The sequence below is a fragment of the Vidua chalybeata genome, chromosome 33, assembly GCF_026979565.1.
Source record: "Vidua chalybeata isolate OUT-0048 chromosome 33, bVidCha1 merged haplotype, whole genome shotgun sequence".
Lineage (NCBI taxonomy): Eukaryota > Metazoa > Chordata > Aves > Passeriformes > Viduidae > Vidua > Vidua chalybeata.
Window position 1 is genome coordinate 275,069 of NC_071562.1, and position 14,516 is coordinate 289,584.

The following is a 14,516-nucleotide window of genomic DNA, read 5'->3' on the forward strand; positions in this document are numbered from 1 at the left end:
GGGAGGGGGACATTGGGGACACTGGGGACATGGGCAAACACAGGGACATTGGGAAGGAGGAGATGGGGACATGGACATGGGGACACTGGGATGGGGACACAGAACAGGGACGGGAAAGTGGAAGGTGGGGACATGAGAGGTGGGACATTGGGGATGTTGGGGACACAAGAGGTGGGATGTTGGGGACATTGGGGACAAGAGATGGGACATTGGGGACATGAGTGATGGGATGTTGGGGATGAGATGGGATGTTGGGGACATTGGGGACAAGAGATGGGACATTGGGGACATGAGTGACATTAGGATGCGGATGGGGGGACACGGATGAGGGTGGCACAGAGGGACCTTGGGGCCATCGGGATGGGGACAGGGACAGGAGGGTGGGGACATCGGGGACATCAGGATGGGGACATTGGGGACATGGGAAGGGGTGGCACAGGGAACACCAGTGACGGGGGGGGACACGGGCACAGGAGGGTGGCAGAAGCCACGGGGGGAGGGGTTGGGGACACGTGGGGACACCGAGGGACAGCTGGAGGATCCAGGTGACACGGGGGGGCTGGGGAGGGCACTGGGGACATCGGGGCGGGGACACTGGTGGCACATCAGGGACACACGGGGGCACTCGGGTGCCACCCCCGTGACGTCCCCGCGGCCCAAGGGTGTCACCGGGGCGACGGGGCGGGGGGGACACGGGGACATCCCCCCGGCGTGGGCGGGAGCCGCGGGGACACCTTGGGGACAGTGGGGACACCTTGGCGACAGCGGGGACACCTTGGGGACAGCGGGGACAGCATGGCAGCGCCACCGAGTCCCCCCCGGCCCCTCCCCCTCCTCATCCTCATCCTCCTCCTGCCCGGAGGGGGCCCCGCAGGTGGGGGGGGACAGGGGGGACAGAGGGGACATGGCAGGGACATAGGGGACATGGGGGGGACGGAGGGACAGGGGGGTCCCAGGGGAGGGGTCCTGGGTGTGCCGGGGGGGACACTGGGGGGGACCCAGGGCGGGAGGGGGAGAGGGGCCCGGGTGGCCTCGAGGGGACACCCAGAGGTGTCACCGTCCCCAGGGCCCCCCCCGGGCTGGCCGTGGGGTGACCCCGCCCCGACCCCGGGACCCCCCGTGTCCCCCCCGGGAGCCCCGAGGCCGCGCTGCAGCGGGGACCGGCCCGGGGTGAGTGCGGCACTGGGAGCACTGGGGGGAACTGGGAGGGCACTGGGGGTTACTGGGTTGAAGGTGGGAGCACTGGGAGGGAACACTGGGGACACGGGGAGGCTACTGCTGGCACTGGGAGGTCATTGGGAGCACTGGGAGGTTACTGGGAGGTCACTGGGAGCACTGGGAGGTTACTGGGAGCACTGGGGGAGTCCCTGGGGGTTACTGGGGGTTACTGGTGGCACTGGGGGGTCACTGGGAGGGCACTGGGGGTCATTGGTGGCACTGGGAGGTCATTGAGGCTTACTGGGGGGTCACCGGGGCGTTACTGGTGGCAATGGGGAGGTCATTGGGATGTTACTGGTGGCACTGGGAGCGGAGCCCGCGCTGACGCCGCCGCCGCAGCCCCGGTGCCCGCCCCGCCCCCCCCGGCTCCGCCTGGACGTCGCCCCCTCCCCCGAGTTCGGGCCGGCACCGGGACCGAGAGCCGTGCGCGCGGGGGGACGCGTGTTCCTGCAGGTGAGGGGACAGGGACAGGGACAGAGGGGACACGGGGGGACCGTGTTCCTGCAGGTGAGGGGACAGGGACAGAGGGGACACGGGGGGACCGTGTTCCTGCAGGTGAGGGGACAAGGACAGAGGGGACACGGGGGGACCGTGTTCCTGCAGGTGAGGGGACAGGGACAGGGACAGAGGGGACACGGGGGGACCGTGTTCCTGCAGGTGAGGGGACAGGGACAGAGGGGACACGGGGGGACACGGGGGGACCGTGTTCCTGCAGGTGAGGGGACAGGGACAGGGACACGGGGGGACACGGGGGGACCGTGTTCCTGCAGGTGAGGTGACAGGGGACAGAGGGGACACAGACAGGGACAGGGACAGGGGACAGGTGAGGTGACAGGGGACACAGGGGACAGGGGACAGAGGGGACACGGGGGACTGTGTTCCTGCAGGTGAGGGGACGGGGACAGGTGACAGGGGAGGGGACACAGGGGGACACAGCGGGGGGAGCACTGGAGACACGGAGGGGGACGCGCGTTCCTGTAGGTGAGGGGGGCACGGGGGGGTCCCGATCCCCATCAGCCCCGTGTGTCCCCCGTGACCCCCCCGTGACCCCCCTGTGACCCCCCGTGACACCCCTGTGACCCCCCCCCTTTCCCCATCCCTGTCGCTGTCCCTGTTCCTATCCCGACGTCCCTGTCCCGGTGTCCCTGTCCGTATCCCGGTGTCACTGTCCCTGTCGCGGTGTCGCTGTCCCTGTCCGTGTCCGTGTCCCGGTGTCGCTGTCCCCTCTGTGACCCCCCTGTCCCTGTCCATGTCCGTGTCCGTGTCCCCGCAGGTGTCGCTGTCCTTGTCCCAGTCCCGGTGTCCCTGTCCGTGTCCGTGTCCGTGTCCCTGTCCGTATCCTGGTGTCGCTGTCCCTGTCCCTGTCCGTGTCCCGGTGTCGCTGTCCCCTCTGTGACCCCCCTGTCCGTGTCCGTGTCCGTGTCCGTGTCCCTGTCCGTGTCCCAGTGTCGCTGTCCCCTCTGTGACCCCCCTGTCCCTGTCCGTGTCCGTGTCCGTGTCCCCGCAGGTGTCGCTGTCCCGCGCTCCCCCCGGGCTCGGTTTCTCCCTCCGCCGCTGTTTCGTGTCCCCGCGCTCGTCCCCGGGCCCGCCCCGGGGTCCCCCCCCGGTGCCGCGGCCGCTCGTGGTGCTGCGGGGGGGCTGCGGCGCGGGGGGGCCGCGGCGGCGGCTCCGGGGCTCGTTCGTGCTCCCGGCGCGGTTCCCGGAGCCGCTGCAGTTCCTGCACTGCCGCCTGCGCCTCTGCCGCCAGCGCGGCGGCCCCGGCACCGGCACCGGCCTCGGCACCGGCACCGGCACCGGCAGCGGCAGCGGTGCCCCGCCGGGGCTGCCCACGGTACCGTCCCGGCTGCGGCTCGGCGGGACGGGGGACAACGGGGTGGGATAACGATGGGATAACGATGGGATAACGATGGGATAACGATGGGATAACGATGGGATAACGGGATAACGGGTGGGATAACGATGGGCTAACGATGGGATAATGGGATAACGGGCTGGGATAACGATGGGATAACGGGTGGGATAACGGATGGGATAACGATGAGATAACGATGGGATAACGGGATAACGGGCTGGGATAACGATGGGATAACGATGGGATAACAATGGGATAACGGGATAACGGGTGGGATAACGATGGGATAACGGGATAACGGGTGGGATAACGATGGGATAACGATGGGATAACGATGGGATAACGGGTGGGATAACGATGAGATAACGATGGGATAACGGGCTGGGATAACGATGGGATAACGATGGGATAACGGGATAACGGGCTGGGATAACGATGGGATAACGGGATAATGGGGTGGGATAACGGTGGGATAACGATGGGATAACGGGGTGGGGTAATGATGGGATAACGGGATAACGGGGTTGGGATAACAATGGGATAACGGGAGAATGGGGTAACAGGAATGGGGATAACGGGAATGAGGATACAATGGGATAACAACGGGATAACTGGAACGGGATAACAGGAATAGGGATAACGGGAATAGGGATACAGAGGAAATGGGGGACAGCGGGAATGGGGACAGCAGGAGCAGGGACAGCCCTGAACCGGGAGTGGGACACGATGGGGACACGCACCGGGAACAGGGGACAGCGGGAGCGGGGCCGTGACAGCACCGGGACAGGGGGACACGGGGGTGGCACCGGGAATAGGGACACTGGGACAGGGGGACACCGGGGGGTGGCACCGGGAATAGGGACACTGGGACAGGGGGACACGGGGGTGGCACCGGGAATAGGGACACTGGGACAGGGGGACACGGGGGTGGCACCGGGAATAGGGACACTGGGACAGGGGGACACGGGGGGTGGCACCAGGAATAGGGACACTGGGACAGGGGGACACGGGGGTGGCACCGGGAATAGGGACACTGGGACAGGGGGACACGGGGGGTGGCACCGGGAATAGGGACACTGGGACAGGGGGACACGGCGGTGGCACCGGGAATAGGGACACTGGGACAGGGGGACACGGGGGTGGCACCGGGAATAGGGACACTGGGACAGGGGGACACGGGGGTGGCACCGGGAATAGGGACACTGGGACAGGGGGACACGGCGGTGGCACCGGGGAGCTGTCGCCCCTCGGTCCCCCCACGCCCCCCGTTAATCCCGCCCCTCCCCCAGTGCCGGGCCGAGCCCTGTCCCCGCAGAGGGGGCGGAGCCTCCGGATCAGGCCACGCCCCCAGACCCCGCCCCCGCGCCGGCCCCGCCCCCGGGCGCGCGCTGCGCACCGTGACCCGCCCGATCGTGGTGACACTGGGGACACCCGCGACCCCCGCGCCCGGTACGGGACCCCCGGGCTGGGACACCCCCGGGACCCCCGGACCCCAAACTCCGCTCCAACCCCGGCACCCCCTGACCGGGACCCCCCCATTGGGACCACGCCCCCCGAGACCCCCGGGCGGGGACCCACCCCCCCCAAACCCCCCCGGAACCCCAACCGGGACCCCCCTGGGACCCCCCGTAACCCGGGACCCCCGACAGAGACCCCCCCTCTCCCCGCTCCGGGACTCCCCCCACAACAAGGAGCCCCCCCTAACCGGGACCCCCCCCACAACCGGGCCCCCCAATCCCCCCGCCGCGGGCAGAAGGGCCCCCCCCTCCCGATGCCCCCCAGTAACCGCCCCTCCCCCCCAGGTGCCCCCCCGGGGCTCCCCCCGCTGCCGTTCCCGCCGCCCCCGCCCTTCCTGCGCCCCCCGCCCCCCCCCGGGAGCGGCCCCGGGCCCCCCCCGCGGGTGAGTGACGGGAATGGGGGGGGCATCGGGACCCCCGGGATTGGGGAATCTGGGGGGGGTCCCGGAGCCCTGGGTCCTTCCTGGGGGAGTTTGGGGGGCTGGGGAGGAGACCCCCGGCTCATTTGGGGGGGTCCCGAACTCCTGGGTCCCTTTTGGGGCAGGGGGGGATTCTGGGGGTTCCCGGACCCGTTGGGGGGGGTTTGGGGGGCTGCGGGGGGGTCCCGAACTGCTCGGTCCCTTTCGATGGAGGGGCTTTGGACGGGGGGGGGGTCCCGGAGCCCTGGGTCCTTCCTGGGGGGATTTTGTGGGGCTGGGGGGGTCTCGGGGCTCTGGTTTCCCGTTTGGGGGGGGGTCCCGGACCCCGGGGTCCCTTTGCAGGGGTTTAGGGGGGAATTTGGGCGGTCTCGGCCCCCAAATCTGGGGGGTCAGGATTTTGGGGGCTGACGCTGCCCCCCAGCCCCCCCCGTGCCCCCCGGGGCCGTGGCCGCCGTTTCCTTCGGTGCCTTCGTGGTGGGGGCGGCGCTGGCGGGGGGGCTCTGGCTCGTGCACGGCCGGACAGGTGAGGGAGCCCCCCAGAATCATCCCTGTCCCCCCAAATTAATCCCCTCAACAAAATCCCCCTCCCCAAATCATCCCCAACCCCCAAAAGACCCCCCCAACAATCCCCCACCCCAAATAATTCCCCTCCCCAAGATATCCCCCTCCCTAAAACGATCCAATCCCCCAAATACCCCCCAAATTAACCCCCATCCCAAAATAATCCCCATCCCAAAGGAATCCCCCCGAAATAATCCCCAGCCCTCCAAAGAATCCCCCTCCCCAAAATCCCCCCCCGAACCCCATCCCTGGGCCCTGCCCCTCCCCCAGACTCCCCAGTGCTGGGACCCCCCCCCCCAAAACTCCCCCTTTGCCCCCCCCAACACCCCAGGATCCCCAAACCCCCTTAACCCCCAAATTCACCCCCCAATTCCCATTTAACCGAGACCCCCCCAAAATCCTCCGAGCCCCTCCCCCACCCCCCCAATTTGGGGTGGGACCCCCCTGATCTCTGCCCCTCCCCCCCCACAGCCCCCCGGCCCCCCCCCGGCCCCAGCGCTGCCCCCCAGCCCGGGGGGGGCCAGGTACTGGGGGGACTGGGGGGACTGGAAAGGGATACTGGGAGCACTGGGGGGAACTGGGAGGGACATGGGGGATACTGGGAGGGACATGGGGGATACTGGGAGTACTGGAAGGGGGGAACTGGAGGGGCAGGGGGGAACTGGGAGCACTGGGGGCGCACTGGGAGCACTGGGGGGGGGAACTGGGAGCACTGGGGGAGCACTGGGAGCACTGGGGGGGATCTTGAGGGAACTGGGAGGGGATACTGGGGGGGACTGGGAGGGATGTGAGGGTATTGTGGGGGGTCACTGGGAAGGGATCCTGGGAGTACTGGGGCGAACTGGTCATACTGGGGATACTGGGAGAGACACATGGGAAACTGGGAGCACTGAGGGGGGGGCACTGGGAGCACTGGGGGCACACTGGGAGCACTGGTGGGGATAGAGGCCCCCGGGAGTGACAGGGACCTGGGGGTTTTGGGGACCCCGTTGGGCCAGGCTGGGGTGTGGGGGAGGGGTGTGGGTTGGGTCTGTCCCTGTCCCTGTCACTGTCACTGTCACTGTCACTGTCCCTGTCCCTGTTCCTGTCACTGTCCCTGTCACTCTCACTGTCACTGTCGCTGTCCCTGTCACTCTCACTGTCCCTGTCACTCTCACTGTCCCTGTCCCTGTCACTCTCGCTGTCCCTGTCTCTGTCACTCTCACTGTCCCTGTCCCTGTCCCTGTTACTCTCACTGTCGCTGTCACTGTCCCTGTCACTGTCACTGTCACTCTCGCTGTCCCTGTCCCTGTCACTCTCACTGTCGCTGTCACTGTCACTGTCACTGTCACTCTCGCTGTCCCTGTCCCTGTCACTCTCACTCTCACTGTCGCTGTCACTGTCCCTGTCATTGTCCCTGTCCCTGTCACTCTCACTGTCGGTGTTACTGTCCCTGTCACTCTCACTGTCACTGTCACTCTCACTGTCGCTGTCACTGTCCCTGTCATTGTCCCTGTCCCTGTCACTCTCACTGTCGGTGTTACTGTCCCTGTCACTCTCACTGTCACTGTCACTGTCACTGTCACTGTCCCTGTCACTCTTGCTGTCCCTGTCACTCTCGCTGTCCCTGTCGCTGTCACTCTCGCTGTCCCTGTCGCTGTGACTGTCACTCTCTGTCGCTGTCCCTGTCACTGTTGGGTGACAGGCGGTGATTGGCAGCTCTGAGCGCTCGGGCTGAGAAATTCCTGAGGGAAAAGGAAATTGCGGCAGCGGGAGACGGCGGCCAGAGCTCCTCCAGCCCCGAGTCCTCGCTCAGCTGCTCAGGCCTCACCCCAGCAGTGCTTTCCAGGGAGGGAAGAGCCGCAGCCCGGGGTAATTCCCATGGCAGGGGGGAGACAGAACGGGCAGACGGGGATATTAATTAATCAGAACTTCTGCCGTCCGTAAGCAAAGGGCGCTGACGCCTTCGCTCATTAAAATGTCCCAACTGTGCAAAGCTTTGCTGATGGGGGAGCGGGGAGTGGTCTTTGGGGACCCCCGGCATTTGGGGGAACCCCGCCTTTGGGGGAACCCCCGGCCTTTGGGGAACCCCGCCTTTGGGGGAACCCCCGGCCTTTGGGGAACCCCCGGCCTTTGGGGACCCCCGGCCTTTGGGGGAACCCCGCCTTTGGGGGAAACCCCGGCCTTTGGGGACCCCCGGCCTTTGGGGGAACCCCGCCTTTGGGGGAACCCCCGGCCTTTGGGGACCCCCGGCCTTTGGGGGAGCCCTGGCTCCTGCTCTGTGCCGAGAACAAAACCCCAAACGCCTCTCCTCAAGGTGCGGCTTGGCTTCATCCCCCATCGCTGCGCTCCGGGTGGGCTCCGGGCGCTCTCCGGGCTGGGAACGGCCAAAGCAGCCCCAGGATTTGGGGTTCGGTGGGAGGAGCACATTGGGGGCTGCAGGGTGTCCCACGGGAGGCGACCGGGAGGTTCCAGGGGTCCCGTGACAGAGGGCTGGAGGCTCCAGGGGGTCCCTGCTGAGAAGATAAGGGGGGTTCAGGGTGTGCAGGAGACTCCCAGCGCCAGAGAAAAGCGGCTGCCGAGGGTCCCCGTGCCCGGGAACGGGCGGGTCAGGGGGTCCCGGTTCAGGATAAGGGGGTACAGGGGGGTCCCGGTGGCAGAGAAGGGAGTGCAGGGGGTCTCCGTGCCCAGGAATGGGGGTTCGGGAGGGTCCCCGTGCCCGGGAATGGGAATTCAGGGGGGTCCCGGTGCCGGGGGTCCCTCTGTCCCCTCGGTGTCCCCCAGGAGCCGCCGGAGCGCCCCCAGACCCAGCTCCGCCCGGCCCCGCCCCTGTTCGCGTTTGGCCAATGGCAGCCGGCGGTGTCCGTGACGTCATCGGTCGCTGGGCAGATTGCGGAGGCGCCGCTTGGGAGGCGCGAAAGTGACGGAGGGACGCGGCGGGAGCGGGGCCGGGGAATCCCTGGGAATTCCCCCGGGACCCCCCGGGATCGCCCCTGGATAGCCTCAGTCCCCGTCCATCCCGTTCCCGGGATCCCTCATTCCCGGCGGCTCCCGTTCCCAGCGCACCCCGAGTCCCGCTTCCACCCAGCGCTCCCAGTTCCACCCAGCGCTCCCAGTTCAATCCCAATTCAATCCCAGTTCAATCCCAATGCTCCCAGTTCAATCCTAGTTCACTCCCAGTTCCACCCAGCGCTCCCAGTTCAAACCCAGTTCAATCCCAGTTCACTCCCACCGCTCCCAGTTCAATCCCAGTTCACTCCCAGTTCCACCCAGTGCTCCCAGTTCACTCCCAGCGCTCCCAGTTCAAACTCAGTTCAATCCCAGTTCACTCCCAGCACTCCCAGTTCAATCCCAGTTCACTCCCAGCGCTCCCAGTTCAATCCCAGTTCACTCCCAGTTTACTCCAGTGCTCCCAGTTCAATCCCAGTTCACTCCCAGCACTCCCAATTCAATCCCAGTTCACTCCCAGTTCCACCCAGCGCTCCCAGTTCAATCCCAGCACTCCCAGTTAAATCCCAGTTCACTCCCAGTTCCACCCAGTGCTCCCAGTGGCATCCCCGTGTCACTCCCAGCCTGATCTCAGTGCTCCCAGTTCAATCCCAGTGCTCCCAGTTCCAACCAGTGCTCCCAGTGGCCCCTCCCAGTTCACTCTCAGTTCACTCCCAGTGCTCCCAGTTCCAACCAGCGTTCCCAGTTCACTCCCAGTTCAATCCCAGTGCTCCCAGTGCTGGATTTGGGGTGATTTAGTGGGAATTTGGGTGATTTAGGGGGGATTTGGGGTGGATTTAGTGGGGATTTGGGGGGGTATTTGGGGGATTTGGGAGGATTTGGGGAGATTTGGGGCCAATTTGGGGGGATGTGGGGCGGATTTGTGGCAATTTGGGGGGTTTAGTGTGCATTTGGGGGAATTTGGGGGATTTGGGGTGGGAATTCCCCCCCGCGGGGTGGGGATGAGGCTCTGAAGCCGCTTTTGAACAGAGAGAAAAAAAAAAAGCTATTTTGGAAGAAAACTTTTATAAATTTATAAACGTCATCAATTTACAAACGTCGTCAATTCCACCCTGGCCTCCCCTCCTCTCTTTATTTTCAATCCCCATTTATTTTTAATTTCCCATTAATAATATTTTTAATTTCCCATTTATTTTATTTTCAATCCCCATTTATTTTATTTTTAATCCCTATTTATTTTATTTTTAACCCCGTTTATTTTATTCCCCTTTTATTTTATTTTTAACCCCGTTTATTTTATTTTATTCCCGTTTATTTTATTTTCCATTCCCCCCTTTTCCCCCTCCTCCATTTCACGCCCGTTCCCCTCAGGCCCCGCCGCAATCTTGGCCGGTCCCGCTGACGCCACTTCCGGCGCCTCTCTGTGACGTCACGCCCGGTTCCGGCGCGGCTGTGGCGGAGCGAGGCAGGCCCGGGAGGTACCGGGGGGCACCGGGGCGGATTTGGGGGTCCCGGGGGGGATTTGGGGGTCGCGGAAGGGCTCGGGCGGGAGCGGTTCTGGGGAGGCCCCGGCGGTGGCACCGGGAGTTTTTCCCTTTAACCCGCTCCGTTACCGGCCCCGCTGCCGTTTTCCTGCCCGTGCCCCGCTCGTTCCCTGCTCCCTCTTTTCCCCTCTCTTTGCCTCCCGGATTTCCCTTTTTTCCTTTTTTTTCCTCCTTTTCCCCCTCCTTTTTATCTTTTTATCTTTTTCCTCCTTTTCCTCTTTTTCTCCTTTTTTCCTCCTTTTCCGTTTTTTTCCTCCTTTTCACCTTTTTCCTTTCTCTTTCTCCCTTTCCCCCCTTTCCCTTTTCCCCTTTCCCTTTCTCATTTTCCTTTCCCTTTCTCTCCCGTTTTTCCCCTTTCCTTCTTTTTTTCCTTCTCCCCTTTTTCCCTTTTCCCGTTCTCATTTCCTTTCTCCCTTTTCCTCCCGTTTTTCTCCTTCCTTTCCCTCCCTCCCCATTTCCTGCCCCTCTCTCCTTCATTTTCCCCTTTTCCCCTTTCCCCCTTTTCCCATTTTTCCCCATTTTCCCCCATTTTTTCCCATTTTTCCCTATTTTCCCCCATTTTTCCCCATTTTTCTCATTTCCCCTTTCCCCCCGTTCTTCCTCATTCCCATTTCCCCTTTTTTCCTCATTTTTTGCCCATTTTTCCCTCCTTTTCCCTGGTCCCCATTCCCGCCATTTCCTCTTCCCTTTTTCTCCCTTTTTTCCTTTTCCCCCTATTCCCATTTCCCCCCTTTTTCTCATTTTCCTTCATTTCCATTTCCCCTTTTCCCCCTTTTCCACATTTCCCATTTTCTTTTTTCCCCTCTTTCAATTTTCCTATATTTCCCATTTCCCCTTTTTTCCTCCTTTCCCCTCTTTTTCCCTCATTTCCATTTTCCCTTCTTTCCCCTTTTCCCTTTCCCATTCCTCATATTCCCTTTTCCCCTTTATTCCCCTTTCTCCCTATTTTCCCCCTTTTTTCCTTATTTCCAATTCCCCTTTTCCCCCTTTTCCACATCCACATTTTCCCTCCTTTTTCCCCCTTTTCCTCCCTTTTCCCCATTTACATTTCCCTCCCCCCCCTTTTTCTCTCTTCCCCTCCCCTTTTTTCCCATTTCCCCCACATTTCCCCCCATTTTGCCCATTTCTCCCCTTTGTCCCTATTTTCCCCATTCCCTCCCATTTTCCCCCTTTTCCCTGATTTCCCCCCTTTCCCCCCATTTTCCTCATTTCCCCCCATTGTTGCCCATTTTTGCCTCCTTTGTCCCAATTTTTCCCCATTTCCTCCCATTTTTCCCCCATTTCCCCATTTTTCCCCATTTCCTCCCATATTCCACCATTTCCCCATTTTTCCCCCATTCCCTCATTTCCCAATTTTCCCCCATTTTCCCCATTTTTCCCCTTTTCCCCATTTTCCCACTTCCCTCCATTTTCCCATTTTCCTCCGTTTTCTCTCATTTCCCCATTCCCCCATTTTCCCCAATTTTTGCCCATTTCCCCATTTCCCCATTTTCCCATTTTTTCTCCATTTTCCCCCATTCCCCCCCCATTTCCCCCCCATTTTCCCCCATTTTTCCCCTTTTCCCCCATTTTCCCCCATTTTTTCCCCATTTTCCCCATTCCCCAATTTCCCCCAATTTTCCCCCCATTTCCCCCCATTTTCCCCAATTTTTCCCCATTTTTCCCCATTTTCCCCCATTTTCCCATTCCCAGCCATGATCGAGGTCGTCTGCAACGACCGCCTGGGGAAGAAGGTCCGTGTGAAATGCAAATATCCTTCAGCCCGGCGGGGGATTTGGGGGATTTTGGGGATTTTTGTGGATTTGGGGCTGTTTTGGGGAATTTGGGGCAGATTTTGGGGAAAGTTTTGGAGGTTTAGGGAGGTTTTTGGTGGGTGTTTAGTAGTGGTTTTGGGGGGATTTGAGTTTTGGGGACATTGTGGGGGGATTTGAGGTTTTGCAGAGGTTTTCGGGGGGATTTGTGGATGTTTTGGGAGGTTTTTTGGGGGGTTTTGGGAGTATTTGAGGTTTTGGGAAGGATTTGATGTTTTGGGATAGTTTGGGATGGTTTTGGGAGTGTTTAGGGGAGTTTGGGGGGTTTTTGAGGTTTGGGGGAGGTTTTGGGGCTGTTTTGGGGGTGTTGGATTTTTTGGGGGTGTTTTTGGGATATTTCAGGGGAGGGTTTGGGGGTGTTTGGGGCAGTTTTGGGGTGTTTTTGGGGCAGGTTTTGGGATGTGTTTCGGGCAGTTTTGGGGTGTGTTTGGGGTTGTTTTGGGAAGGTTTTGGTGGTGGTTTGTGGTGTGTTTGGGGCAGGTTTTGGGGATGTTTTGGGGTAGGTTTTGGGGGTGTGTTTTGGGTTTGTTTGGGGTGGTTTTGGGGTGTGTTTGGGGCAGGTTTTGGGGTGTTTTTTGGGGCGGTGTTGAGGCAGATTTTGGGGTGTGTTTGGGGCAGATTTGGGGCAGGTTTTGGGTGTGTTTCGGGCAGTTTTGGGGTGTTTTTGGGGCAGATTTGGGGTAGGTTTTGGGGTGTGTTTCAGGCAGTTTTGGGGCAAGTTTTGGGGTGTGTTTGGGGCAGGTTTTGGGGATGTTTTGTGGATGTTTTGGGGCAGGTTTTGGGGTGTTTTGGGGGCAGGTTTTGGGGTGTGTTTCGGGCAGTTTTGGGGTGTTTTTGGGGCAGATTTGGGGTAGGTTTTGGGGTGTGTTTCAGGCAGTTTGGGGGCAAGTTTTGGGGTGTGTTTGGGGCAGGTTTTGGGGATGTTTTGTGGATGTTTTGGGGCAGGTTTTGGGGGTGTGTTTGGGGCAGATTTTGGGGGTGTGTTTTGGGTGTGTTTGGGGCGGTTTTGGGGTGTGTTTGGGGCAGATTTGGGGTGTGTTTGGGACGGTTTTGGGGTGTCTGGATCCCCGTTTCCTTGACGGCGGCGCAGCCCCGAGGACTCGATCCGCGACCTGAAGAAGCTGATCGCGGCCCAGACCGGCACCCGCTGGGACAAGATCGTCCTCAAAAAATGGTCTGGGGGGTTTGGGGGGGCACCTGGGGGGTTTGGGGGCCCCTGAGGGGTTTTTGGGGGAGGGTCTCAGGGGGGTTCAGGGGCACCTGATGGCTCTAAGGGGGCACCCCAGGGGGTTTGGGAGGCTGGGGGGGGTCTTGAGGGGTTTTGGGGGGTTCTCAGGGGGCATCTGAGGGGTTTGGGGGGCAGCTGAGGGCTTTTTGGGGAGAGTCTGAGGGGGCTCAGGGGGGTTTAGGGGGGGTCAGGAGGGAGCCCCGGGGTTTTGGGGGGGGCAGGAAGGAGCCCGGGGGTTTTGGGGGGGGGTCAGGAGGGAGCCCCAGAGTTTTGGGGGGGGTTTGGGGGGGTTTTGGGGCTCGTGCGGGCAGTGCCACCCCCCCTGGGGTTTTGGGGAGGGGGTGACGCCCCTCAATCCCTCCCCTCCCCCCCCAGGTACACCATCTTCAAGGACCACGTCACGCTTGGGGACTGTATCCACCCAAAAACCCGACCCCAAACACCCCCAGAACCCCAAAAACCCGACCCCAAGCACCCCAGAACCCCAAAAACCTGACCCAAAACACCCCCAGAACCCCAAAAACTCGACCCAAAACACCCCCAGAACCCCAAAAACCCAACCCCAAACACCCCCAGAACCCCAAAAACCCGACCCCAAACACCCCCAGAACCCCAAAAACCCCCCAGAGCTCCTCCCCAAAACCCTTCAATCCCAAAAACCCCTCCCCAAAAACCCAAAAACCTCTCTCCACAAACCCTTAGACCCCAAAACCTCTCCCCAAAACCCTTAAACCCAAAAACCCCCAAAACCCCTCCCCAAAACCCAAAAACCTCTCCCCAAAATCCCCAAACCCCTCCCCAAACCCTTCAGCCCCCCCCAAAGCTCAGATTTGTTTCCTTGACCCCGGCTCAGATGAGATCCACGACGGGATGAACCTGGAGCTGTACTACCAATAGAGCCCGCCCAGTACAGACCAGTACAGACCAGTGCAGCCCTCCCAGTGCTCCCAGTGCAGCCATCCCAGTGCTCCCAGTACACCCCAGTGCCCCTCCCCCATTTTCCCCCCATTTCCGGTCCGGCTCTGTTTGTTTATGAATAAAAGCGATTTTGGGGCCTCCGGGCAAGTTTTGGGATTTTATGGCGACATCCACGTGTTATGTCGCGATATCGCGATTTCAAGGCCACAGCCCAAGGGTTGTGTTGCAATGCCACCATTTTCTGGCGGCATTTAGGGGTTGTGTCATGATACCGCCATTTTCTGGCGGCATTTGGGGGTTGTGTTGCGATATCACCATTTTCTGGCGGCATTCGGGGGTTGTGTCACGATATCGCCATTTTCTGGTGGCATTTGGGGGTTGTGTCGCGATATCGCCATTTTCTGGCGGCATATCGCGATGTTTTGCACGGGAGTACCCGAGCCTGGATCCCGGCTGGGAAGGCAGAGCTCCCGACAGGGATAAACCCCGCGACATGGGGGAATCGCGACAGAGGCTGGGA

At 61.5% G+C, this 14,516-nt stretch overlaps 2 protein-coding genes across 2 annotated transcripts; both read left to right on the plus strand.

Annotated features, from left to right (window-relative positions):
• The first annotated feature begins 795 nt into the window (after positions 1–795).
• On the plus strand, positions 796–7,597 carry LOC128802037 (basic proline-rich protein-like). Its single transcript, XM_053968234.1, has 5 exons — positions 796–874; positions 2,726–3,049; positions 4,360–4,519; positions 4,873–4,970; positions 7,266–7,597. Exons 1-5 carry the CDS (start codon positions 796–798, stop codon positions 7,469–7,471), a joined length of 867 nt encoding a protein of 288 aa, XP_053824209.1. The 3' UTR covers positions 7,472–7,597.
• UBL5 (ubiquitin like 5) lies at positions 7,349–14,139 on the plus strand. Its single transcript, XM_053968331.1, has 6 exons — positions 7,349–7,418; positions 9,867–9,973; positions 11,732–11,789; positions 12,941–13,024; positions 13,454–13,491; positions 13,932–14,139. Exons 3-6 carry the CDS (start codon positions 11,734–11,736, stop codon positions 13,973–13,975), a joined length of 222 nt encoding a protein of 73 aa, XP_053824306.1. The 5' UTR covers positions 7,349–7,418; positions 9,867–9,973; positions 11,732–11,733; the 3' UTR covers positions 13,976–14,139.
• The last annotated feature ends 377 nt before the right edge of the window (positions 14,140–14,516 follow it).

What these genes read in the sequence shown, in the direction of transcription:
- LOC128802037 (XM_053968234.1), top strand. Translation starts at nt 796, where the DNA reads ATGGCAGCGCCACCGAGTCCCCCCCGGCCCCTCCCCCTCCTCATCCTC. An exon ending in GCCCGGAGGGGGCCCCGCAG is followed by an intron (nt 875 to 2,725) that starts GTGGGGGGGGAC and finishes GTGTCCCCGCAG; the next exon opens with GTGTCGCTGTCCCGCGCTCC. An exon ending in CCCCGCCGGGGCTGCCCACG is followed by an intron (nt 3,050 to 4,359) that starts GTACCGTCCCGG and finishes CCCCTCCCCCAG; the next exon opens with TGCCGGGCCGAGCCCTGTCC.
- UBL5 (XM_053968331.1), top strand. Translation starts at nt 11,734, where the DNA reads ATGATCGAGGTCGTCTGCAACGACCGCCTGGGGAAGAAGGTCCGTGTG. An exon ending in AAGGTCCGTGTGAAATGCAA is followed by an intron (nt 11,790 to 12,940) that starts ATATCCTTCAGC and finishes ACGGCGGCGCAG; the next exon opens with CCCCGAGGACTCGATCCGCG. An exon ending in AAGATCGTCCTCAAAAAATG is followed by an intron (nt 13,025 to 13,453) that starts GTCTGGGGGGTT and finishes CTCCCCCCCCAG; the next exon opens with GTACACCATCTTCAAGGACC.